The 25,516-nt window shown below is 37.3% G+C and overlaps 1 protein-coding gene across 2 annotated transcripts in view; it reads right to left on the minus strand.

Annotated features, from left to right (window-relative positions):
* Window positions 1-25,516, minus strand: part of LOC306854960 (signal-induced proliferation-associated 1-like protein 2) — a 64,917-nt gene that overhangs the window by 19,784 nt on the left and 19,617 nt on the right. For both annotated transcript variants that reach the window (XM_079393282.1, XM_079393281.1), the window contains exons 2-9: window positions 14,158-15,880; window positions 13,901-14,028; window positions 12,004-12,192; window positions 9,010-9,184; window positions 8,596-8,699; window positions 6,440-6,597; window positions 4,847-5,432; window positions 2,686-2,960 (exon numbers count right to left, since the gene is read on the minus strand). In XM_079393282.1, the coding sequence (XP_079249408.1) occupies window positions 2,686-2,960; window positions 4,847-5,432; window positions 6,440-6,597; window positions 8,596-8,699; window positions 9,010-9,184; window positions 12,004-12,192; window positions 13,901-14,028; window positions 14,158-15,526 (2,984 nt within the window). In that variant the 5' untranslated portion in view covers window positions 15,527-15,880. The remainder of the gene's footprint in view (window positions 1-2,685; window positions 2,961-4,846; window positions 5,433-6,439; window positions 6,598-8,595; window positions 8,700-9,009; window positions 9,185-12,003; window positions 12,193-13,900; window positions 14,029-14,157; window positions 15,881-25,516) is intronic.

Genomic DNA, 25,516 nt, shown 5'->3' on the forward strand with positions numbered 1-25,516 from the left:
ATTTTTTATTAGGATCAATGTTACAAAAGTTGTGCAGCTTAATATTTTTGTGGAAACCGTGATATATTTTTTAAAGGAAGTTGAAAAGAACAGCAATAATTTGAAACAAATCTTTTGTAATGTCTTTACTATTACTTTTGATCAATTGAATGCATCCTTGCTGAATAATAACTGACCCATAACTTTCGAACGGTAGTGTTTACCACTGTATTACCATTTGATACTATCGCATTTATTTTTTTCGCACATCACTCACAACAGCCCAACATTTTATTTTTGATGAATCAGGTGACTCATTTTGAACATGGTGAACAGTCGTAAAGTGATTTATGTTTTCAGGTTGAGTCACATGAACTTTTCTCTACAGGTAAGCAAGAAGCAGAAAGCAGAAATTTCTGCTCCAATAAACAGGACGAGACCGATACTGTGCTTGGCATAACATACATCCAGCATTACTGGCATCGTTACCTGATTTCTCAGATACTGTATATAGGACATAAGTGCTTTGTGATAGGTGCCTATATGAACTAACCCAATGTTTATCTTCACTTAGAAACAATTTACATTATATCAACAGCACAACATCTAATTACAGAAAAGCACACAGGGATTAATCACATCCATACTATGGATTAGCTTGATTTTTGGATAGATCACTGTTTTTTTCCTCAAGTTAATTAGCCTTGAAATGGCTGAGAGGTTGAACTCAGCATTGTGGGGGCAGGCCGCTCCTTCCAAAAGAATAAGGATTATCATGGCAGCTGAGTTAACAGGTCAGAGCACCCCCAGCAGCGGGATCGCTTTCTTCACACTTCTGAGCTGACTGGATAACTCCCGGCTGTTGACGCTTATATACACACACACAGAGGGGTGTAAAGGTCTAACCTTTACACAATGACCACAATGAAAAGCATGGAGTTCAAAAACATGTTAAACCTGAAAAGATTTGGGTTCATTTATTTTGTGACATTAATTTTGTGATTCCTTTCTCCACATGGTCAGATGTAACCAAATACTAACACATTCTGAAATTCATGTTAATATTTCTAATTAAAAATTTCACTAATAACATAATTTGTATCAAATAAGAAAAATGCAAAATAGAAGCATTTTCTCCAGTGGTCTCAGGCTTTTGGACCCCACTGTACATAATTGTGAGCCGTATTTAGAGCCAGGCTATTTCTATGAATCCAATTCCAATTTATTAATCTGGATTACTTTTATAGTCAGCTACCAAATTTAATGTCAAGAGAAGATCTCGTAAGTGAAATTGGCAGAATGTATTAAATGATAATCACCGCAGGGATGTTTGGCAAGAGAAAAGACACATCCGCAAATGAGATGACCAATGGTATCAGATATATGATGCACTGTATTTTGCTGTGATTATATTTGGCATGTGTTATTAGAGAGGGAGAAACCAAAAGAACAAACAGAAAATTAACACAAATTCGGACTACGCCAGCGGGATTCATTGATGGTTAATCATGCGTTTCCGATCTAATCCATTCTGTTCCGACCACACACACAGAACTGCTCCCAAAACAAGAATCTCTGGTGATCTTCTTGAATGGAAAGCTGGAACCGCAGAGAGCTCTCAAGACAGATTCTCACAGCCTCTACAATAAGATACAGTTCTTCAAAAAAGTACTTCAGTGAAGAACACCACACTCTTGGACTCTCACACACAAATTCCTGGAATTGAGAAATCTCTTACAAACAAAGTGTTGTGAATGAAAAGAAAACCACACTATTCATTTTAAGTTCAAGACATCTCTAAAGAATGCAGACTTTAAGACAGAGCAAGTTAGATTTTTACAGAAATAGGAGTTGTTTTGTTGCTCTGAGTGGTTTTAATGCATTGCTATGCAGTGGCCAAGGTGATACAGGTAGTTTTAGTGTGTGGCTATGTGGTTGCTAAAGTGCTACATTTAGTTTTAGAGCATTGTTTTGCACTCAAAAGGGTGTTACTAGTTTAGAACAAATATTCTTGCTAAATACTTCTAAACTCACTGCTCTGATCTGTAACCAAATACAACCCTGACTTGTCCGGGCATGCTTCAGTTAACTATAGTTCTCTAGAAACGCTTGCCCAAGATACAGATATATAGAGCAGTTAAGGTCAACCAGAAGTGCAAGCAATCCTCTATATATCTGTATTTACAAAAAGCACAGCCTGCTTGATATCACTGGCTTTTATGCCTCGCAGGGAGGCGATAAATGTCAATCCAGTTATTGACAGTCTAGAGGGTCACTTTAATCTCTGCCTTTAGATGTTCTTGGTAAAGCTCTTAGCTCTTCTGAAATGGGCAAACAGAACATGAGGCACATGTTCAACAAAGTTCAACAGGGTTCTGGGTCACTTTCTATTCCAGGATAGAAAAAAACCCCAACATGAGCAGACTATGATCATATCATTCACAGATTATCTCAAGAAGATTCATTTTCTCTTCAGGTGACCTCTATTGACCCATGAGATACTAGTGTGGCCCATCTGTCCATGAGATACATTTAAAAAAAGGATAAAGGTTCAATTTTGAGGGTTGTAAATGTGGCCACAACATAATAAAGAAAATACCAGATTAAGGTTTATAACAAGTGCTTCATCTTTGAACGGTAAAAAACAACAACATTTTTTCACATTTTAAGCTTATCTGCCCATGTAAGATGAAGGACCAACTGTACCTTCTGGGTGTGCCATCCTCATGTGGCTGTATGACCACCACCGTAACAGGTGTGGAGGTCCGCAGATATTCAATCATCTGCTCATGAATCAGAGTCCCAACAGCGACCTTGCAAATCTCCAACAAACGGCAGCCTGGGCGAAGTCCTGCCTGCCAGGCAAAACCATATGGCTCCACATCGGCTACCACACCCTCAAAGTTGACGTGGAAGCCCAGCTGGCCCAGGGCATTTCTGCGCAGGGTCATCTCTAGCGCCTCACAACCCCTGGTGACCATCTACAGGGAAAACAAAACAGGCAAACAAACTTTAAACATCTGAAAATGGGCTTTTTGTCACCTCAGCGACTTTTGAAGATAAAATCTGTGCTGTGATAATGGGCAGAGGGTCTCGCGCAGGTACGCATGCGGATGGGTAAGCAGGTACGCAGAGATATAGATGATGGCTGAAGCCAGGTCTCTCAAGGATGAAATTAACCGATGTCAAACCAACATGGGAGAACACAACAGATTGGTTGTCTCATGAATAATACATTCCTACAACCCAAACTGACAACTTGGGGCCAGATTCACATTTTCTTCTTATTTTACGTAGGATATACCTTGAACTTGTCTTAAATCCCAAAAGGTAAGATGTTATATGAATTTACTTTTATTATTTTTCAAATTGTTGTAATTAGCATTAAAACATAACACAAGCTACGTATAATACATAATACTACTACTAGGGATATGCACAAGTTCACACCAAGGACCAATCATTTAAACAATGGTTGCGTGACATGCCTTTTTGTTAAATTTGAAATTTAGTAACAACTCTACAAAAACAATTGGGAATTTTAACGAAAGCCTATAATTACAACATAATTCAGAGATACGGCCAGAGATAGGTGATCAGCGAGTCATAGAACTGCCATACAAATCAGAAAATGCCACAACCATTTTCTCAAAAAAGAAAAAAGAAAAGATGAACTGAGTTGAACTGTTCAGAATTTATCTTAAGAAATGTCTTTATTTCTTTGTTTAGAGGATTTTCCATTAAGCTGCCCCCTGACACCTAAAACAAATGTGTTTTGGATAAAACAGCTTAAACCTTCTGCATGCAACTACTTGATCTGAAAACAAACAGTTTTAAGCAAACCTCAGGTAAGCTGATATTACTCTGACTCCGCAAAGTTGCTAAGAGCCCAAAGGCACCTTTTCTAAGCACCCACAAAAACAACAAAAGCACTTTGAAGAGACCGCAGTAGTTAAAATGAAATATAAGCTTCCTTTTTTTCCTAAATCACATTACCATATTATATATTTTTTTTTTTGCCACCAAACTTTAAATAAAACGTGTAAAAATAAATGCTTTTAAAAAAAGGCAGAAACCAGAAAGTCATAATTAAGGAATATGAAAACTCATGTTGTTCATAACCTGCATGACTTTCTTTTTTCTGCATAATACAAAATATATTTTGAAGAATGTTTCAACTGTTTTTTTTTTATCAGTGAAAGTCAATGGGTTCCAAAAAGGAGGGGAGGGGCTAATTTTGTGTTCAACATAAAAAGTCAGTCTTATAGGTTTGAAACAAAATGAAGCGGAGTAAATGATGACTGAATTTTAATTTTTGCTTATTCCAAGAAAAATGTGCTGATGGTCTGCTGCACAAATGCTATGATGATGACAGCAAACCACCCAATGCAATAAACACATTTAAGAGCATGTTTAAGAGTCAAAAGACAGTATTTTACAAGCTGTCAAATCTCACAAAGAGAATGGACCACACATGCTGAATGGGTCCATCAACCGAAACAGCATGTACACCCATTTAAACCTCCACTGCACTGTAAAAAGTGTAGTGTAAGTCTGCAGGTCTGGACCAACGGAGCATGAATGGGTGGCAATAAAGCAAGAAGCAGAACTAATATTGATTTATGAAGGTGTGTGCTGATATATGTTTTTGTCCCAGAGTGAATAAAGTGAATGTTCTGGCAAGCTTAAGGTAAGGTAATCTGCTCTACCTTTCTAATGCTAATTCATTGACCATTGGTCCATGATTCAAAGAGAAACTTGATCCTGTATACCAACACTGCTCACTTATTCAGAGTAAAAGGCAAGCTTGGTTTTAGCTTCGGCTTAGATAAAACTTGATCTTTCATCCTGGATTGGCTACTCATACCTCTAATCGTTGTACGACCTCTCGAACTTCCTCTGGGCATCCGTCCTGCACGGAAAACACCACACAGTCACCACGCTCGTAAAAGAGCTTTACCCTGCCCACTATTGAGGACGAGCTCCAACCAATCACGTCCTTGCAGTAACAGTTGAAAACCACTTCCCGGGACACTTCCTCAATGAGCGCCACAAACTCTCGGGAGATGGCCAACAAACAACCAATATCAGTGGACTGGCAACTGTCCCGAGCAACCACCGGCCACGTGATAGCTCCCGTACTGTACAGATGAGCATTGTTCCTTGGGCGACTCCGCTCCTTCCTTTTGGCGCCTAGGGTGATAAAGCTGAATTTTGCACCCGAGGCGTCCACAGGGGTTGCACTGGTAAAGTTGTCCACAAGGTCTTTAAGGTATTCCTGGCGGGTACGCGTCGCCATGGCACGGAACTTCTCAGACTTGTGGGCCGCATTTTCTCCGTTGATCACCTTGGCCAGCAGGAAGTCCCGGAATACAGCAGACTTTGGAAACATCACCCCCTTGGGTATGGGAGGTCCGAACACAGGCAGGTCTTTGGATCTGGCTACTGCAACACTATTGAGTAAAGAAATACGATGAAATGAGTTTTAGTCATTTTAAATAAATAATGCTCTTTTGAACTTTCTATTCATTAAAAAATCCTAAAGAATGAATCATGGTTTACACAACGATATTAGGATACTAGGTATTATATTAGATATTCTACAAATATATTAGGATTTCTGAAGGATCGTGACACTGAAAATGGAAGAAATGGTTGCTAAAATCATAGGAATAAATTACATTTTATATTATATTAAAATAAAAAACAGTTGTACATATTGTAAAAACAAATGTAATAATATTTCGATATATTACTGTTTTTACAGTTTTCCCACCCTAAATAAAAGCAGCTCTGGTGAGCAATATAATATAATATAGTTTTATATAAATATAATATTTTTTATAAAATACATATATTTTATATATTGGGACATTAATCTAATCAACCTATGAATGGCTTACATCTGTCTCCACATATTAAGCTCAACTTTAAATATCTGTAATATGTCCCCTGTAAGAAGAATACATAGAAAGCTTGTCCACTTGACTTCACCACTGACATCAATTCAGAAATCTTTCTGCAACAGTCTCTCATAGATCTGCTCAGAAGAAGAGATGGGCAATTTTGCTTTGAGCCAGGTTCTAGCCTCGCTCAGCTCTCTGCAATGTTACGCTGAACAAGCTTAAGAGGTACACACCGAGTAAATAAGACTGGAAATTGAATTCCCTTCGATCTTATCCTTTAATCCTCCCTATCGTTCTGAGAGGTCAAATCTGACTGTCACCAAGCTGTTTGGAAAGCATCTTTGTCTAACTCCGCCCCCCTTCCCAACAGATTGAGTTCTTTAATTTACAAAATTGGATTTATTCAGGGCGGGTTGGGTATGACTTTGCAAAAAACAGTATTTTGTTTAACAAGCCACATGTATAAGCTAAACCCCCATTCTAATTGTAAAACAGAAGCTTTCATTTTACATGCTAAGCTAAAAATGGTGAGTAACTGACATTTTACATCTTACCTGTAACACACATGCTCTGTGCAAGGATTGTGGACTTTGATGATGATGAAGACATGTTGAAAGTGAGAGCGTATGTTTTGGGGTGTGAATGGAAAAGCTCCTGGTTCCTGGAAAATGATGGTAACGATGTCATTTCCAATGTGCCTTTTCCTCAGTAGCTGGATGGGGAAACAGATCATATGAAGACAGTCATCATAGTGCACATTTTAACAAGAAACTAGTTACAGTTAGTGCTGTCAAATGATTAATCGCATCCAAAATAAAAGTTTTTGTTTAATACATTATGTGTACTGTGTATATTTCTTATGTATATATAAATTCACACACACACAGTATACATTTTGAAAATATTTATATGTATATATTTATATTCATATATTCTATATTATACATAAATATATTTAATATATAAACAAATTTTTTCTTAAACATATACATGCAAGTGTTTGTATTTATATATACATAATAAATATACACAGTATACACATATATTATGTAAAAAAAAATGTCTATTTTGGATGGGATTAATGGCGATTAATAGTTTGACGGCACTAGTTACAGTTAATGACATCCAATGAGAAACCCAAAGCAAAAATAAACTTCAAACACACTGTCCAAAGTGAAATCATTTTGAAATCATGAAATAATTTTTAATATGAAAAAAGTAGTATCAACAAAGACATCCACATCTAATTGTAACTAATGCATGTTGGATAACTAACTGTTTCTATAAGAAAGCTTAAGTAATGTGTCAATAGTTTAGCTGTAGTCTACTGTATATCCCTTGGGCTCATCTCTCTGTCAGCAAAGGAAAGAAAAAGGATCAGAAGTTAACTGAATTTAAAGCTCAAAGCTGTGGAGATCTTCACCATCTTATTTTCCAAGATTATACCTATCGGACCATGATCCAATGGCCAGAAAACAATAAATCCCGCAAATCAGCCAAATAAAGACCAAAGCAAGGGCTTTATATTTATCTTTTTACTCCTCCTACACAAAAAGCTTTCTTTTAAAGCACAAATCTCAATGTTATCATCCGACTGAGCTCAGTCTAGGCATGGGGATTTCAGGAAGTCATTGATGGAAAGCTGTTACGGTGGTAAATTAATCTGCGGCAGACTCTATTAGAATTGTTCCGCCCATTGAAAAGTACAGCGGATAAGGGAAATAAATCTTTTTAAATTTGTTCCACCAAATAAATAAGAACAGCCTTTCACCATTAGAAAATGAGGCATTTCTAATTAATTAGCCCTGATGTGTCCTGCTCTTCACATAAAATCTGTGCCTTGTCTGGGCAACTGGAAAGGGAGCTTTTTTTTTTTTTTTGAAAAGATGGGGCATTCAGACAGTTGCCATGACAACGTGGCCTACCCACAGAAGTGTTTACAATTAGCAGGATGCAGGACAATTGCTCTAGGTTCTGTGAGGTCTGTAAAGATGCACAGATCAAGACCAGCCACTTGAATAGAGAACTGACGAGGGCTGAAAGAGTTTTGTGTAGACAGGCATGAGTAAGTGATCAGACCTGAATCTCATTCGCGCAGGTGCTTGTTCAAGTGTGCATAAATCAGCAGAAAGGCGATCTATCTTGGATTATCTGCTTTTTGTTTGCAATAAAGAAATTATAATAGCACCTATCCAAGTTAAATATCTACCATTAAATCAGTGTTGTCATCAGTTACTTACATTACCAATCAAAATTTTTTTTTTTTTTAGTATTTAACATTTTTACAGCAAAGACAGTAATATTTTGAAATACTGTAACAATTTTAAATAACTGTTTATTATTTTAATATATTTTATAATGTAATTTATTCCTGTGATGGTAAAGCTGATTTTCCAGCATCATTAATGCAGTCTTCAGTGTCACATGATCCTTCAGAAATCACTCTAATATGCTGATTTGGTACTCAAGAAATGTTTATTATTACTAGCAATGTTGAAAATGATTGTGCTGCTGAATTTTTTATTTGGTGTGGAAATAGTGATACATGTTTTTTCAGGATTCTTTGATGAACAGAAATAGCTCAATAATTCAAATATATAGAACTCTAAATATCTCCTTTTAAGTTCCATCTAAAAAGGTCATATGGGCTTGGATCATGAAGATGAGTAAATGAAAAGAAGGGATTAACTATGAAATGTGTCCGACTCACTTGTTGTCTGTTGTTGGGTGTGTAGGGAAGCATTGTAGAGACATGAAACATCAGTTCAAAGTCTTTATAGGTGGTGTAGAGAGAGTGAGTGCCAGTGGAGTCCGCTGCAGAAAAGATGCAATTATATCACACACATCAGTATAAAGGCAGTAAATTAAATAGACACATACACTGATTACAGAATACGAAATTCGTCTCTTGCAGTTCAATATTAATTTGCAAATGGCTCATCTGCACAGACTAAGAGATTATGAGAAACTGTCCAATGCACTGACCAAGAACAAATATAGTATTAAAAAAACCCATTTCAGAAATTAACCTGAAGCTGCCAAGCAGCTTTTTGGCTTATCAAAGATTCACAGCAGCAAAAGTGGATCAAACATTTGAAAATATCATTGTGAGAGCAGCACTTACTTTTGTTGTCCAGCTGTGCCCTGTACTTGTTGAACCCCTTCAGTCGGACTTTCTGACCTAGTAGATCTAGAAACTCTTCCAGTGCAGGACTACCACTCTCATTATTGTACATCTCCTCCTCTGTGCTCTGCCCAGCCTGGCAGTACAGGATGCCCACTTTGTGCTGGTAACTCAGCTACAAAGAATAAAAACACAAACATTTTCAATCATTATAATGATATTTGACCATTTTTGTGTGTATTACCCTTCAGTTTGAACCAGTGATTCCATCCTTCACAGAGTATCGCAAAGCCCTAATTACACCTATTATACTGTACGTCTCTGCAGAATACTGGATTCGCTGCATTCTGTGGTCAATTTTTTTTTCTTTAAAAAATGACCATTGCACTGTACAGTATATTTGACTGGTTCCTAGCAACTGATCTTCCACACTGTGGTCATTTCATGTATTGTATCATTCTTAGGTCTTTTATTTTCACAATTTAAATTAAATATTATAAATATTTCCCCACATTATTACAAGTAACAATATTAAAATAATCATATTACATGGCAGGATTACGAAACAGAATCAATTCTAAAAGAACACAGTAAAAAGTGATATATCCAATCTTTAATGCACATTGTACAGCAATCCTTCAAAAGCACTCTTCAAGCATATTATGGAACGGTGATATACATCGCTTACCACAAGTGGTGATTTAGTCATGTTAAGTGCTATCAATCTACGTAAAAGCCTGACACGTAATGACACGCGGACTGGCCTCAGATGCCACTTTTGCATTATGTATGAGACACACATACCAGCCATAAACTAAAGAAAGCACCTTTAGAACCAGACGCAGGGCTTCAAACAGGCAAAAAAAGTGCAGAGCCAGACAATTATTCAGACAATTATTAAAAGAAAATGAACAGTATGTCAAAAATATGATACTTAACATTCAGGAATTTATGATCGGGTGACAAACTGAAAAATGCTGGTTTACAATGACATAGGAATTTTAAGAGGTCTATGGTAATTGTCCAAAATCTCCTGTAATTCCCAGCCCATACCAATTTTTCAAAAATGGTAAAAGCAATTTTAGAGTTTAGTTGTGCCATAAAATGCCACCAAAAGTCTTCAGAGGAGAAAAAAACACAATTATCAGAGATGGTAGTACTTGGAGAGAATATGGAGGCAAGATGAACAAATGGACAAAGACCAGTCAAACTCAAGAAAGCATAAGACGAGCAATGATTTTCTTTTCTTTCATTTTCACCATAAGTGCTGCTGGTCACAGTTGGCAGCGTCTCAGACGGGTCAAGTGGCCATTATGTGTGTCTAGGTGGTTGCCATGGTGATGTTTTCAGTGGTTTTTGCCAAATAATTTGCCTTGAAAACTAGTTATCTTCTGTCTGAGCGCTGGAAATGCAGACAATAGCTGAATTATCATTTTAGAGTTAGGTCCTCATTGAACTTGATTTATTTGAGATGACAAAACACCACTTGAAATAATTACCAACCTTAATTTTACAACTAGCCTTTTTCAATGCATTCATTGTTCTACAGGGTTACTGTTCAGATTTTCCCCTCTGGCCGTCGTGTGGCTGCAATATCGATCAAGACTTTAACTGCTTCTCAGATTCCATTCAGTCAATTTACGGACAAAACTGCTCATCTCTCTGTTCTACTCTAGCCCTGAGATGTGCAAGTCTGGGTCTGCCAATAAGTAATTGGATCTTTGTTTTTATTAAGGCTTCTTTAGTAAAACACTGTCTCATCCTGACACACCTTCAATTTGAAGCCTCAAACGGAATTGTTGTAAGGCCATCGGCGGCACATGATAGGTGCCTTGCCCAAAGGAACCACTTTACAAGCTCAATCTTGCTTAGGTTATCAAATGAACAACAGCATTTAAGGACATCACATCATCAGCAGAAGTTTGAAACATCTGTTTCTGGTTTTATCAGTATGCATTAAAACTAAGAAAATGGGACGTATGAAGGATATAACTGATGGTTTCTTAAACCCCCACTTGATTATGTCTTAGTAATTACAAGGCTTGCGGACGTGTACGGTTCACAACATTGTACACTGTATGCTATGAATCATCCCAGAGAATGAAGTTTCTTCCCACCTGTCAGTTTGTGTTAGCCAAACTGTCTCTTACTGTCCAAATGGTGGTAAGATCATTTTACAGTCTGGCTGTATTGTGGGGAAATGCTTGTTGTACATTTTACCAATTCAAACACTTAAAAAGGGTAGTTTGGGAAGTTAATGTACAAAAGTTTATGGACATGTATTATTTATCCTCCAATTGTTTAAATAAATGAACATCTCTGTATAAGGGAAACAGTATATCTCATGTCCTGTAACTACAACATTTTTTTACAAGACTTTTTCATTTGTTATTAATCAAAAAGCATTTCTAATTAATGTTATTATTTTATTTTTTTATTTGATTTGATTTTTTCAGAAATATTGTGTTGTGTATTTACATTTTTCTGCTAAACAAATTCTGGTAAATAAGTTCTCTGGTAAATATTCCTTTAAAAATAATGTTTTTATAATCATTTTATTAGTAGTAGTACTATCATTACATTACGTAATATTTCTGTCATGGTTTCTTCAAGTTAAACCTAACTTTTATTTTGATGGATTGCTGGGAAGACCTTTAAGTTTCTGTTTGTATATGATGTTTTACTGAAAAGAACTGGTAAAATGTTTATAAAATGACTCTCAGCGCAGCTCTGGAAATTATGTATATGTGTTCATATACTCGTATATTGAGGTAGCAGAGGCTGAAAACACTGTGAGCGTCATATAGTAAACGAAACCTCGTGCCATTCATTCACACAGAACATGCAGAATTCCTATTTAAATGGTATTTTTGCAGCTTAATATTCACCGACACTAGTCCATATATGGTTTATAGCATTTAAACTTAAATCAAGTCATTTGTCTACCATTTCTATATGTACAACTGACTGTAGAGCTTTTAGTACAGTACTTACCCCCTGCTGATCCAGCTTCAGCAGTTGTTCTGGGACTTTAGGTGAGCTGGTGGCCAGTCTGAGGCACTGAATGTTGATCTCAGGAACTACGTACTCCAGCACCTCTTTAAGAGGGAGTCCACGGTAAGTCCCATGCTTAGCTGTGGAGGGGACGGCATCCTCCTGAATTGAGCCTCTCAAAGTAGTGAGCTGAAGATGGACAGAGTGAAGAGAGAAGTTTAGCAATAAAGGAAAGAGTTCACAATGTTGTTCGAACTGCGCAAATGTATCTATTAAATGAATACACTATATTCTCAAATAGTGAACAGATGGATAAAGCATTGCAGTTGTCTCTCAAATGGCAAAACACTCTCTAACAGTGTCCCTGCAATGATGCTGAATCCAGCGACATGCTCTGCCAATCTTTCTGATGAATAATTGAGTTCAACTAACTGTGGCAAATGCTGAAGTAACACTTTGGCTTTTAGCAAGAGGGCCATTGTACGCTCAAACGCCAGTTCAGCAAACTATCCAGACACCCTTAGGAAAACCCCTGGCAGGCCACATATGAAAGATCTCTTGCCATTTTAAAAGCCGCACTGGTTGGGACTTTTATAGCGTCAGTGGTGAGAATCATGTAGTACAGTAAGGTCATTTATATCATCATACATGGAAAAATCAATAGTGTGCCACAGACATCATCCATCTTGAGCTGATTTTCAAAACAATCAATGCTATTATTGAGGCAGCTCTGATTTGTATTCAGAAGGAAGGATATAGAAGCTTTGGGAAATGCACTTAATGGAAAGATGGAAATCAATTATAAATTAATGAGAAGTCCACTCATTGCCTGAGAAAAACAGTATGTTTTATATTTATTTATTTATTTATTTATATATTAGGGATGGGACGATACACCTACGTCCCGATTATCAGGATACTTGGGTGCCGATACGATATTTATTGCAATTTTTTTTTAAGAATTTCAATTCTACAAGAATTGCGATTCGATATTGCTATGTGTTGCGATTTTTGTTTTTTGTTTTTAACTCTCTAGACCATGTGAAAAAGTTGAATGATACACTTAATATACAGACTGTCACAATAAAAAAAAAAAAACACATCTTAGCAGTAACTATTGCGATTCGATATTACAATTTATTGTGATTTTTGTTTTCTTATTAAAGACTAGACAATGGAAAATAGTTAATTAAACCCTTAAAAAAGAGCTGATAATGTAAAAACTGTAACTTGAATGCAATGTAAGTCGCTTTGGATAAAAGCGTCTGCTAAATGCATAAATGGAAATGTAAATGTAAAAAAGACTGTATATGATGAGTCATATTAACAAAAACAATGCATCACATTAAGTAGCAAAACTCTGAACTTGCACATGAATATAATAGTCAAATGTTCAACAAAATGAGCAGAAAAAATACTTTCTAAAAAAAAATAAAGTAGTCATGTTTTCCCGGCAGTTGGGATTTCAAAACGTGAAGGTACAGAAATAATTCTGGAAGAGGTTTGATCTTCTGCCTTCGTCATGGTTTTGCTTTCTCACGCCGGCTTTAATTGTATATGACGTCATCTAATACAGCAGCACTGCGCACGCAGAACGATCGTTGTATGACATCAAAGCACTTTCATGTCATACGCTGAATGTCTGCGCGGTGCTGCTCCAAGTCGAACACACCTATACATTTAAGTGCTAACTCCTCCCCACCACCTCTTATCTAATTATATATATATATATATATATATATATATATATATATATATATATATATATATATGTAATTAAAAGTCCCTAACTATTATGTAATCAAGTACCCTGACCTTGACTAGCTCGAAGACCAATGGATCTAAAAAAAAAAAAATGATGTGTGTTAAACAGTGTGTTTTACAGATGTAGTTCTACCTCGCTGGTCCTGAAGATGACTCTATAATTATACTGTGGTCCCTCCTTCCCCTCCTCCAGTTTCTCTCTCCGAATGCTAACTGCCACTGGGCCCAAGTTCTCATCAACACCAAAGTAGTTCTGGTGTTCTTTAAAGAAAAGAGAATAAGAAGGGATTGACATCATACAGGGAGAGAAACACTCAGAGATACACATCTATCACTATAGTACACTTTTGTGTAAACCAATAAAATTAACATCTAGATTGTAAAACATACCTTTATTGAAGAAGAATTTGTGATAGTAGTAAGCACCCATGTCAATGTGCTCAATGATGTAGCGTTTGATGCAATCCCTAGGAACAGCGTAGTTTTCACGAGAGGCGTAATTCTCACGGGACATTTCCAAAACGGAAACGCCCGCATTGGTGCAGTGTGAGCTTAAAGTAGACTCGATGGTATAATTGTCACCTACATTGTTGTGGGGTCCACTGTTTGGTTTGGTGACACTCAGTTTCCTTTCACCTTCACCACCTATCTCGTTACGAAAGTACGGGCAGCTCAACACCAAACCATTGCTCTTCCCATCCCCTTCATCGGGATCTGTACAAGCTTTTTGACCAAGCTCCTCACAGCTGTCCAAAGGGGATTCGCAAACATACAGGGGGTCAGGACTGTCCATTCCTCCACCAATTTGGTGTTGGGATGCTGCAGAGGCCCCCGTGGTAATATTCTTCCGACGTGCCAAGTTGGCACGATTGGTAACAGCCTCGCTAATATTGAAAAGCACACTCTGTACGTCATAGTGGGCAAAACATCTCTGGAAACTCAATGGACGACCATGTCTACTACAATCGTCATGGTCGCTTAGTTGCCTCTGCTCGCTCTTCATGGTTTTCAGCCTGCGGAAAATGGATGTCTCTGCCTTTTCAGATTTCTGTCGCTGTAGGAAAGACTTATCCCTTTCCCGGCTGTAGAAAAGCGAACTGTCCACATAGTCTGAGTAGTTTGGAATGCAGAGAATGTCCCCCTGTGCAATCTGTGCAGCAGTCTGAAGACTTGGAGAAATGGCAGGCTCATACCTGCGAAATTCAGGAAAGCCATGTGGAGGTGGTGCACTTGGTTGCTCCGAAAGTTCTGGCTGGAAAACCTTCAAATTGCCAAAAAACCTTTCATCTGGCAAACACTGGCGATTGATGGAAGACGTGCTTCCATACTCTCTGTGCAAAGTGGCACCTGTATTGGGGTTAATTGCCGTCTGATCCATGTCCTCTGCCCCTATATCGCTGATGGTGACATCACTGTTGCTCCTTTTCTGGAGAGCATGGTGAACTTTACCAGGAGAGTGGTTTAGAAGTTCACCAAGTCCATATTTTGCCTCCAGAAAGCTGGCGTTGGGAGGAGAACCTGGGCTTTGTTTGACCACACCTTCCGGCAATTGATTGGGTTGTCCATTCTGAAAGGTCGTCATTAGGCTTTCGTATTTGGGCGGTGGACCGTGGTCATCCTTCTTCTGTGGCCAATCGGACACTCTTGCACGTACACCCATCTTGGGCACTGCTGGTGTTCCCTGTGTGTTTGCACCAGGAGGTCCCATATTACCATTCAAGGCTTGAAGCTTTTTGACAAATAGATCATCGGTCTGCATTTCTGAGGTGAGGCACTTCTCAAGTTTCTACGACCTCGTCTGCTGTGCCTCTGGTCCTAAAGATAGGGACATTCATACCTGACGTTAAATTGTCCAGACCAGAAATTCCAACTCCAGCATTTTACGGAATGGCGAAGGAGTTTGATGACGCTGGGAGATGTCTGTGAAAGATGACTGACCCACGTCAGGGCATTCAGACCTATGTATGGGTCTGTAATCCATAGGAGGAGAATGGCTCTCTTTATCTCTGATTCACTGTCAAGGACAACTGCTCACTCCACGGGAGGGCAAGCAGGAGATGCGGTCATTTCACAGGCATGTAGGCTTAAAGCCAGGTGGGATCTCTCTGATGCTCTGGAAGGAAAGGAGAAAGAGAGAGAGATCATTACAGAATCCATTTGGGAGGGAGAGATACCAATGTGACCTTGAAAGAACGCAAAGCACTCAAAATCCTCAGCAGAACAAAGCATCAGCAAAAAGACCAATTAATTTAATAAGGGTTTGAATGTCTATTCAGAAAGCACATTTCTTTTTCACCTGAATGCATGCCATTTCTGGATCATCTATATAACAAATGTACCACTTTTTTGACCTTTGTGCACAGACTAATTAGAGATAAAAATCTAAATGAAAAAGCATTAGTGAGCTACTAGGCACTCTACTACCTCTGATAAATAGTAGGACAGATCCAGACCATTTTCCTTACAGTGATAAGCCAAAATTATATTCAATGTGGTTATTTCAAGAGTTGTTAACAAATCTTTGAAAAAAAATAATGCAATGACATTTGTTTCATTTCATAATTTGCATTTGAAAGTACTTGACAGATGGCAATCTAAACAAAATCTAAAATGCTAAACAAACAGGCATATGCATCTTTAAAAAACAATCCTTTTTTTGACAAAGGTCACATCAAATCATAAAATATACTTTGTTACTTAAATCTATTCCAATGACATGGTTTAAGAAGTTCACAGTAACTTCAATATTTGATAGCATCTGACAGGGTGCCCATGTAAGGTGTTGATATTTAATATTTAATTTAAGAATATTAATTTTGTGTTTCGTTTTGTTTTGGATCACCACTTGTTATCCAATGTAAAATCTGGGTCCTGCACCAAAAAAAAAAAAAAAAAAAAAAACAGTTGAGAATTACTGGTTTAGTGCAATGAACCCAGAGACTGCCTTTTAGTGACAGAGCTTTCCAATATCAGATCCAAAAATAAAGTACTAGAGAGAACGAAAGAGAGTATAAAATTACAGTACTGACAGACGCCGCCATGGGTACACACTGAAATTCAGCAACCTAAAAATAATCCTTCGAAAGGAAAGCTGATTAAACTGGCATTTATTAATAATGTGTCCTGTCTGTCTGTTACAAACACACTGACCCCAATACCTATAACCCTCCCTCCAAAATAAACACATCTTTGTGTCAGCATCAACACCAGCTGTGTACCGTGTTCAAGTTTTGCCTTTTCAAACTGCAATAACCATCTAGACTCTGGAAATTCACTGGATTCAGAGCTGTGATTTAATGTTAACATGGAAACAAAATGGATTTGACTTACTTTATACATTTATCCTATTGTACACAATTAATGGGAGAATATTATTCCAAGAAAACAATTGTTTGTAATCTTTAATCTTAACATAAAATCTCCCCTAAAACGACATTCCATTTCAGCTGACATCTAGATAGAGGGGAAATCTCTGTTAAATATTTATTAAAAGACATGGCACTGACATTTGGACAAAGCGACACATGTTCGTCCTCAGAGGAGATGCGGAGGTATTACTGCTTTTAAAACGTGGGTGCATCAAAAATTGAAAATGCAGAAGTTCCATGATCGTAAACATTGTAAACATCGTAAACAAACCCAGAAGCACTGAACATAGGAAAAATCTGTACATGGCGTGAACAGAAAGGGCCCGTCAGGCTAAACTTAGCATCAGGAAAAGATAAATAATATGTGCACAAATGACACGCTGTTTCATTATTAAAGAATGCTGTTAAATTTTAAAGGAGGAAAAAGTAACATGTAAGGAGGCTCTCTTTCACGAAAGAACAAAAAGCTTTGATATGCTGGCAAGCGATAGTGTGAGCCTCACGAAATCTCAGGAAAACCAGCAAAAATGGTCTAGAATTCTATTACAAACCAAAAGCAAATAAATGATATATTATATTTTGCACCTATTTTATAGGCATAAAAATATTTTAGTAACATTTAGGAGAACATGACCTTTTTTTTTTTTTTTTACACAATATTATTTACACACAACATTATTTTTACCATCAATTTTCATTATAGTGCAAAAAAACTGCCACTATCATTACTGTAGTGTAAAACACTTTAAAAGTAAAATACAACTTTAAAAACTATGTAAATGTTACAATTCGTTGAATGGAATTTATTACTATTACTACTACTATTATTAATTACATTACGGTAATTACCTTTTTTTCTACATTACAGGATTGAGAATTTGGGAGGAAAACATGCTTCATTGTCAAAATTCAATGGTTATTCTAAATGTTAAATGGTCCTAAATGAGGCTTCATTTTCACTACGCAAAATACAAACTCTTATTTTAAATTATATACGGGAAGTTTCTTCCAGAGGTTCACAAGAAAAACAAATGTGAAAATTGTAATTTAATCTTATATTCACACTTCATAGCTACATTCAGTCTAAACTCACGTCTTAATCACTGAAAAAAACATCAAATGTAACTCACATGAATTATTCACGTCTTCCTGTGAATCATCTGTGGTTTTAAAAATTCATATGTCAAAGGGAGGTCCGTTGTCCTCCAAGACATACAACATTACTGTGATCTCTATGATACAACAAATATCCGTTTTGGGACTCATTTACTTCAAAATAAATGGAAAAAAAATGTGTTATAATAATGTGTACACTGTCTTTAGAGGCATTAACGCATTAGTTTCTCAATAAATCAGCCTTATCCAAAACAAGAGAAGAAAGAGAAACAGAGCATCAAGTACTAGCAAAGGCTTGAGAGGACAACAAATTGCACATCTGAAAGGCTCCCTCCCACCATCTCCCACTGGGCTTCAGAGCCAGGCAAATGGCCAATCCTGTCCCCTCCAACGCCCTCCGTCCAGCTGCAGTTCCTGTACAGGTCATTGATTACCATTATGAGCCAGTGCTTTCAAACGCTTGCTCACATGCACCGTGCCGTCCAAACAACAGAGCTCATCATTGCTATCATCGCCCACCGCAAAGACACACTGACCCAATCTATTTAGACAGCTGGATCTATAGCAGGGACTGTGACCACACTGGGCCGTCTATCATTTCCAACAGCCACAGAAGTTAAAAGGAGTCCCTGTCTGCCCAGGGTTTGATAGGGCAGGATATATTAGGGAATATTTGAACTAAAGATTGTTTTCTCTTGTTAGAAATAGCCACTTCCTGACAGGCATGACTCAAAGGAGGTTTTTCCACAATCAGAATAAGCAGCTTACATGGACACTCTTCTTTGATGTTAGGCACTAAAACCACAACATTCTGATTGTTTTCTCAGAAAACAGATTTAGTTGGTCTGATGTTACTTAAATTTAAACTGCGTCACTCTTTATTGGATGACTGACAGGAACAGTGGTCTTTGAAATGTGGTATGAAACAGATCAAAACAATGCTGGAAAGGAGGTCAATGCACTTACAGAGTGTCCCCCTCTGTCCAACCCACATACGGAAAGGTCCAAATTTCGACACTGAAAATCTGGAAATCTAAATCTAATTTAAATCTCCAAATAAACAAACTTTGAGGATTTTAGATGAGGAAACAAAGAAATATTTGAGATTCTGCACTACTAAAACAAAAAACTAAATCTGTAACAGTTGCAAGAGAAGTTGCAAAAGAAGCTATTTGGATCTCAAATCACGCTAAATAACAAACATTAAGTTTTGCACTAACTTTTGGAGATTGAGCACTGCTGTCATTAAAGCAAATGAGGCAAATGCAAAACAATCAGTAAAATTCATTTTTTAAAAACCTTCAAATTAACTTATGGAAATGTTATTGTTATTTATGTAAATGCTATTTACATCTCACAATTCTGACTTATTAGAAACTGATTTATTGGAAAAAAAGGATGACTTTGACAGAAGGATTGAGTAAATTGAGCCCTGCAGTTTTGGCAGGGTAACTGGGGTGAGCAGACACGTAGTAGAACCAGAAAGTTTTGACATGCGCCCCAGTGAACACTAGGGATGTGCGCTATGACTAATTTGACTGTCGTTTAAACGGAAGTTTTGTATCCGACTAGTCGACTAGTCTAAAAGCTAGAAACCCCCCAAAAAAAGGGCAAAAGAAAAAAACTGTGCACGTATCTATACAATTAATTCTGCTACAATAACGATTATGCCGTATGCTTGCCTTGCGTTATAATCATTTAATTTTAAGTGGTCATTAAACAAAAAAAAGAAGAGCATACACTCAACATAAACCAGTGCATAGCTTATTTATTCAGATCGGCTGGAGCAATCCAGAAATGGAAGATCAATCTATAGACAGAATTCTTAATTTTCATATAACTTTAGCCAACATATTTAAACAAGTCAAAAACAATAGGAAAGTTTATCAAGGAATAGCATTAAAACGGCTTTTAAAAATGTAGGCCTACTTCATGTCGGCTATATTGTCTAAAACCAAAACAAACCTCGTTTTACTTACTCAGACCATACATATTTTTTCAATGAATTTAAAATGTTAACATGGTCTGGCGAAAGATGGGACTAGAGGCGATTCTGCACTTGAAGAAAAAACAAAACAAAACGCGCTCTGCAGAAACTGAAGTCACAGGCACGCAGAGAGATAACTACAAGCAAGCAGACAGACAGTTTCGAAAAGAGCCTGGAAATCCCACACCACCACCAAAGTGGGTCTTCGTTTAGAGGAACAGATGGCGCGGATGGGATAGCGGATCGCAGCGACAGGTTGTAGTGTATGACATGATTGACATTTGCTGGCTTTAGAGTTATTGTAAGTCAATTTGACATTACACAGTTTATGCACAACATTTCGGTTTCCTTCTAATTCAAAATAATCCCACACCTTGCTGGTTCTTCGCGTAATTTTTGAGTTCACCGCAACGGACATGAAGCAGCATGCGAGGCCTGAGGTAAAAATGTAGTTTCCGCCCAGATATGCTTTCAAAAATATTTATATATTTAAATATTTTCATATGTATTCTTTTTCAAAAGTTTAATTTTAATTTTAATTTGTTATTTAAAATGTTTTAAATGTAAATGTTAAAATTATGGTAATTTGAATGAGAAAATCATGTTTTATTTTTTTCTCTCGTGTAATCGACTATTGTTTTCAATGTCGACTAGCAGGAGCTGTACTGTTTAGTCGACCAGACCCGCACATCTCTAGTGAACACCCTACATGGGCACACCCTGTCAGATGCTGTCAAAGCTTTCCAGGCTCTTTCACTGCAGCCCTGAGCTCACCTACATTTCTCATTCCTGAGATGCTGCTGGGAGGTCTTGTGTTCTCATTTCCCTTTCCTTGTTAGGAGTAAGGATGGAGTCTCTTTGGCGCTTATGCATTCCAGTGCTAGAGGCACTATAACAAAAGCCAGGAGCTTGCCCTAATGCCTCACATGCCACAAACACTTCTGGATTTATTCTAAGCGTTGACATGTAGGAAACATTACTGTTTCACATGGATATTTCAGCACATGAATAGTTCATTAGCCCAGTCTAAAATCCATAAGACATTCATGGATATTTGGATAAAAGTGTTTGACTTGCAAATGTTCCTTTTTTTTACGTAAATCGTAACGTAATATAAAAATGTAAATTTACACCTTGGCAAAGAAAATATCCATCCAGCCATAGGTTAATAAGACAAAATACAAAATAAAATACTATTCTGTCTTTATTAGTGCTGTCAAACGATTAATCACATCCAAAATAAAAGTTTACAATGTGTGTGTATACACTGAATATTTATTATGTATATATAAATACAAACACATGCATACATTTCAGAAAAATATGTTATGTTCATATATTAAAATATATTTATATATAATATCAAATATAAGAATATAAATATATAAATGTATACACACATGTAAATATTTTCCAAATATATACTGTATGTGTGTGTATTTATATATACATAAATATACACCGTACACACACATACAGTGCCCTCCAAAGGTATTGGAACAGTAAAGCCAATTCCTTTATTTTTGCTGTAGACTGAAAACATTTGGGTTTGACATCAAAAGATGAATATGAGATGAGAGATTAACATTTCAGCTTTTATTTACAGGTATTTTCATCTGGATCTGATACACAACTTAGAAGATAGCACTTTTAGTTTGAACCCATCCATTTTTCATGTTACCAAAAGTATATACAAAAGGTGAATAAAAGTTAAAAAAAAAAATCAGTATGTCAGCACTTGGTTGATTTATCTTCCCCTTTACTATATTTTCAAACTTCAGATCAAAATGTCACCTCTACAAAGATAAACTGAAAACTAACTCCACTGCAAAATATATGCGAGGATGTGAATGCTGAGAAAGAGAGGAAAAGGAACAGACCCAATGAGAAATAGCCTTGGAACAATAAACAAACAAATGGCAGGTCTCACACCCTCACAGGCAGTGTGGGCATGAGTTGAAAGGTAGGACCCCAGGGGGTGCACTGAGGGAGCTTTCTGAAGGGAATACAGCAACTGACCTGTACCATTTGGGTTAATATAATTTCCAGGTGTTTACCAAACAAACACGGCCCTCCAACAGTGAGCAAACAGAAAGGGAACAGCACGTGAGAAAGGGCTGTGGTTTAGAACTGGGCCATGATTTACAGTATGATACAGCCCAGATATGACTACTTCCTAAGTATTCTGCAAAGCAATGTGACCTCTAGTTGGCAAGTTTTACACAGGAATGCAGGCTTGTGAGCCAAAACTTGTCAAGATCTTGTCATTTTCATTGCCAGAACTTTAACAAGAAGGAAGACCCATAATTTCATGCTAAAAGCTTACAGCTTGACTGCTTTCTACCCCTCCTAATATGGGAAAAAGGCCCTCGATAAGTCAAAGTGTGAGAAAACACTTTTTTTTTCCACTCGCTTTCATGACTTCAGACTCAGCTTTTGGCTTTGACTGACCTGGATAACGTGTATCAGCTGTTAAAATGAGTCAGACAGGCGCAAACGCAGACAGCCAGTCAGCATCTGCTACACTAGACACGACTGTCTGTGATGGAGTTCATGGCATCCGGCCCAATGAGAGATAAAGTCCTGTTTATGACACAAGCTACGAACACAGTATTTCATGTACTCATTGTCGATCTTATCAATAACATCTGGAATCACCCTTGTTTAGACAGATTTTCCCTCATTCTCAGCTGCGACTGAAGTGGAGGAGACAGGCGTGCATTATCATTGAGATATTTTGCCTCGCAGCCAGTTGGATTTAAACATGAGGGACACCCACCTCCTCCTCCAAATCCCATTTTTTCTCAATCACTCTAGGCCTGAAACATACACTAGCGTCTAGCTAAATGTGTCAGCAATTCATAACGCAAACCAGTACGCTTTCTCAGCAATGCCACAGGGGCGTTTTAACGTAAACGGTTTTCTTACAGCAACCGTTTGAAGACAATCTTGCTGAGCAAGTTAAAGTTAATTTAACTGGTGGCATATTTAAAGCTAGCTGCCCTAATAATAACATGCATAGACATTTCAGGGTAAGTCTATCAGCCCCTTGACTTAGGTTTGTTACCACTACTGGAATGGGCCTTAAAGTCACCATAAAATCAAAATTCTTATTTTTTTGTTTTATTATAAATTAAAATTATTTATCCGTGCACTAGGGATGCAATCCAATCCAATACTCATATCGGGTATTGGCTCCGATACTGCCATTCTTTGATTCTTAAGCTCAAATTTAAGACTTTTTAAGATCTTTTTTAAGACCTGCACAAATAAAATTAATACCATATGAGCGGGGTCTCCAAGATCATCCAATAATCCTGTTATTGCCAATAAACCCAATAAACTGTTGCACTGATATAATACGCCACGCATCAATATCTCTTCCCTTTGAATGATGTTAAATAACAAATTTTTATTTTTTTTCACTAAAAGTTTGGATTTATAAAACTATTGTGCGCTGATATTTCTATTATATCTTTTGCTGCTAAATTATCCACAAACTCGGTTTATAAGATTTTTGTCATAGATTATGAATATGCGTATATTTTTTATTTTTCTTTATAATGAAGTAGTCTGTATTTAGTAGCTTGCAAAAATAAATTCTACATTTATAAAAAAAAAAAAAAAAAAAAAAAAACTGCACTGGTATTAGATGGGTATCTATATCAGCCAACACTAATTATTAATGTGACCCTTGTTAGTTTTTAATAGAAAATGATTTACTCCTCCCCAGGACAACAACATCTCACATGAGATCGTAGCAATTTTCAACAACAAGCCAGTGATTCAATCACGATGGATAAATCCCGCCCTACAATTTTTCTTGTCAGCTTCACTTGGATGTGAGTCACATTAAGGAAGAAAAGACACAATTTCCACTTTAAGCTGACTTGAAGTGGTAGTAAACTATTCCTAATAAATTATAGTGTGTTGAGTACTAGTGGCAGCAAATGGAAATGTGACCTGTTTGGAACCAGTTCTGGTGATGAAAATACATATGCCATTTAATTACAGTAAATTAGACACAAATTAGTAAATTAGCACCTAAAATTACTGAAATTATATGAACACTAATTTCATACTATATTTAATCAAATTCCTTTTATTATTATTATTTTTTTTTTAAACATCCAAACCCTTCTGGTATTTTTGGAAACTGACACAATGGCAAGCTAACTCTTATGTTAATCATCCATGCAGACACAATTATCAATTCCAATAATCTCTAAAAAAAAAAAATTCCAAAAAAATCGGCCTGTAACATTATGTACAAAGGGCCGCCCACATACAATGCACTGCCCAAGCATTTACACACGTGCGTAGTAAGTATGCTTCTGGCACACACATTCACTGTTTTACAAGGAACCCAACTATTTTGGCTAATGAGCTGTGTTAAGGATAAGTTATCCTAATTTTAACCCATTTAATGTCTTCCATATGACAAATCAACCACAAACGACACCAATCTTATGCGTAATGGAACCTTGTACGGGGGCATCTTAAACAAGGCCATGAGGTAAATTAACCTCCAACCCTTCAGTCCTTTAAACACCAGAAGTCTTGGCCTAGGCCCAAAGGGGCTTATATGAACAATGCTCATCAGCTAGCAGCTAAAAAAAAGTAGAGTTAAGAGTTTATGTAAGCCTTTTGTAAAGACACAAATCCTTCTTTTTACACACATCAATGAGGGCATAAAGGACGATTCGGCCTAGTGCTTCGTTTAATTAAAATCTGAATAAAGCAAAAGCTCGTTCGGATCGTGTACAGCTGCAGGGCGAATGACAAACATGCTGAAAGTTTGACATGAGTTTCGATTCCTGCGGTTCACCTGCTGACAACACTAAAGGGTAAAAACACATTCACAGCACAGGACCAGACACAAACAAACATGCGGGGACTGGTTGCTTCGCACATGCACGGCAAGTTTCGACAGCAATTGATGGCACAACTCTGTCTAGGCTTCTTTAAGGTCAGTGGGAGCAAACAGGCCGAGGCTCTTTAACAAACCTGACTACATGGTTGAAACACACTGCCTCCTTGTTTCTCTCATTCAAATCATTCCTCTATGGGTTTGGACAGCAGCGGGCATCTTTGTGGAAGCAGAACTGCATTGTCCCCCCAACCTGAACTAATTTCTTCTCGCGGTTGAGCGGTAACCTTCATTCACCGGGAGTTTCTGACGACATGCTGCACTTGAAAGAGAGGCTGAAAGGGCCTGTGAGAAAACCGAAGCAGCAGGTAGCTTTGGGTGTTGGAAAATTCTGCCTGTCTGAATTGA

Source organism: Barbus barbus (genome assembly GCF_936440315.1).
Source record: "Barbus barbus genome assembly, chromosome: 35".
Taxonomy (NCBI): domain Eukaryota; kingdom Metazoa; phylum Chordata; class Actinopteri; order Cypriniformes; family Cyprinidae; genus Barbus; species Barbus barbus.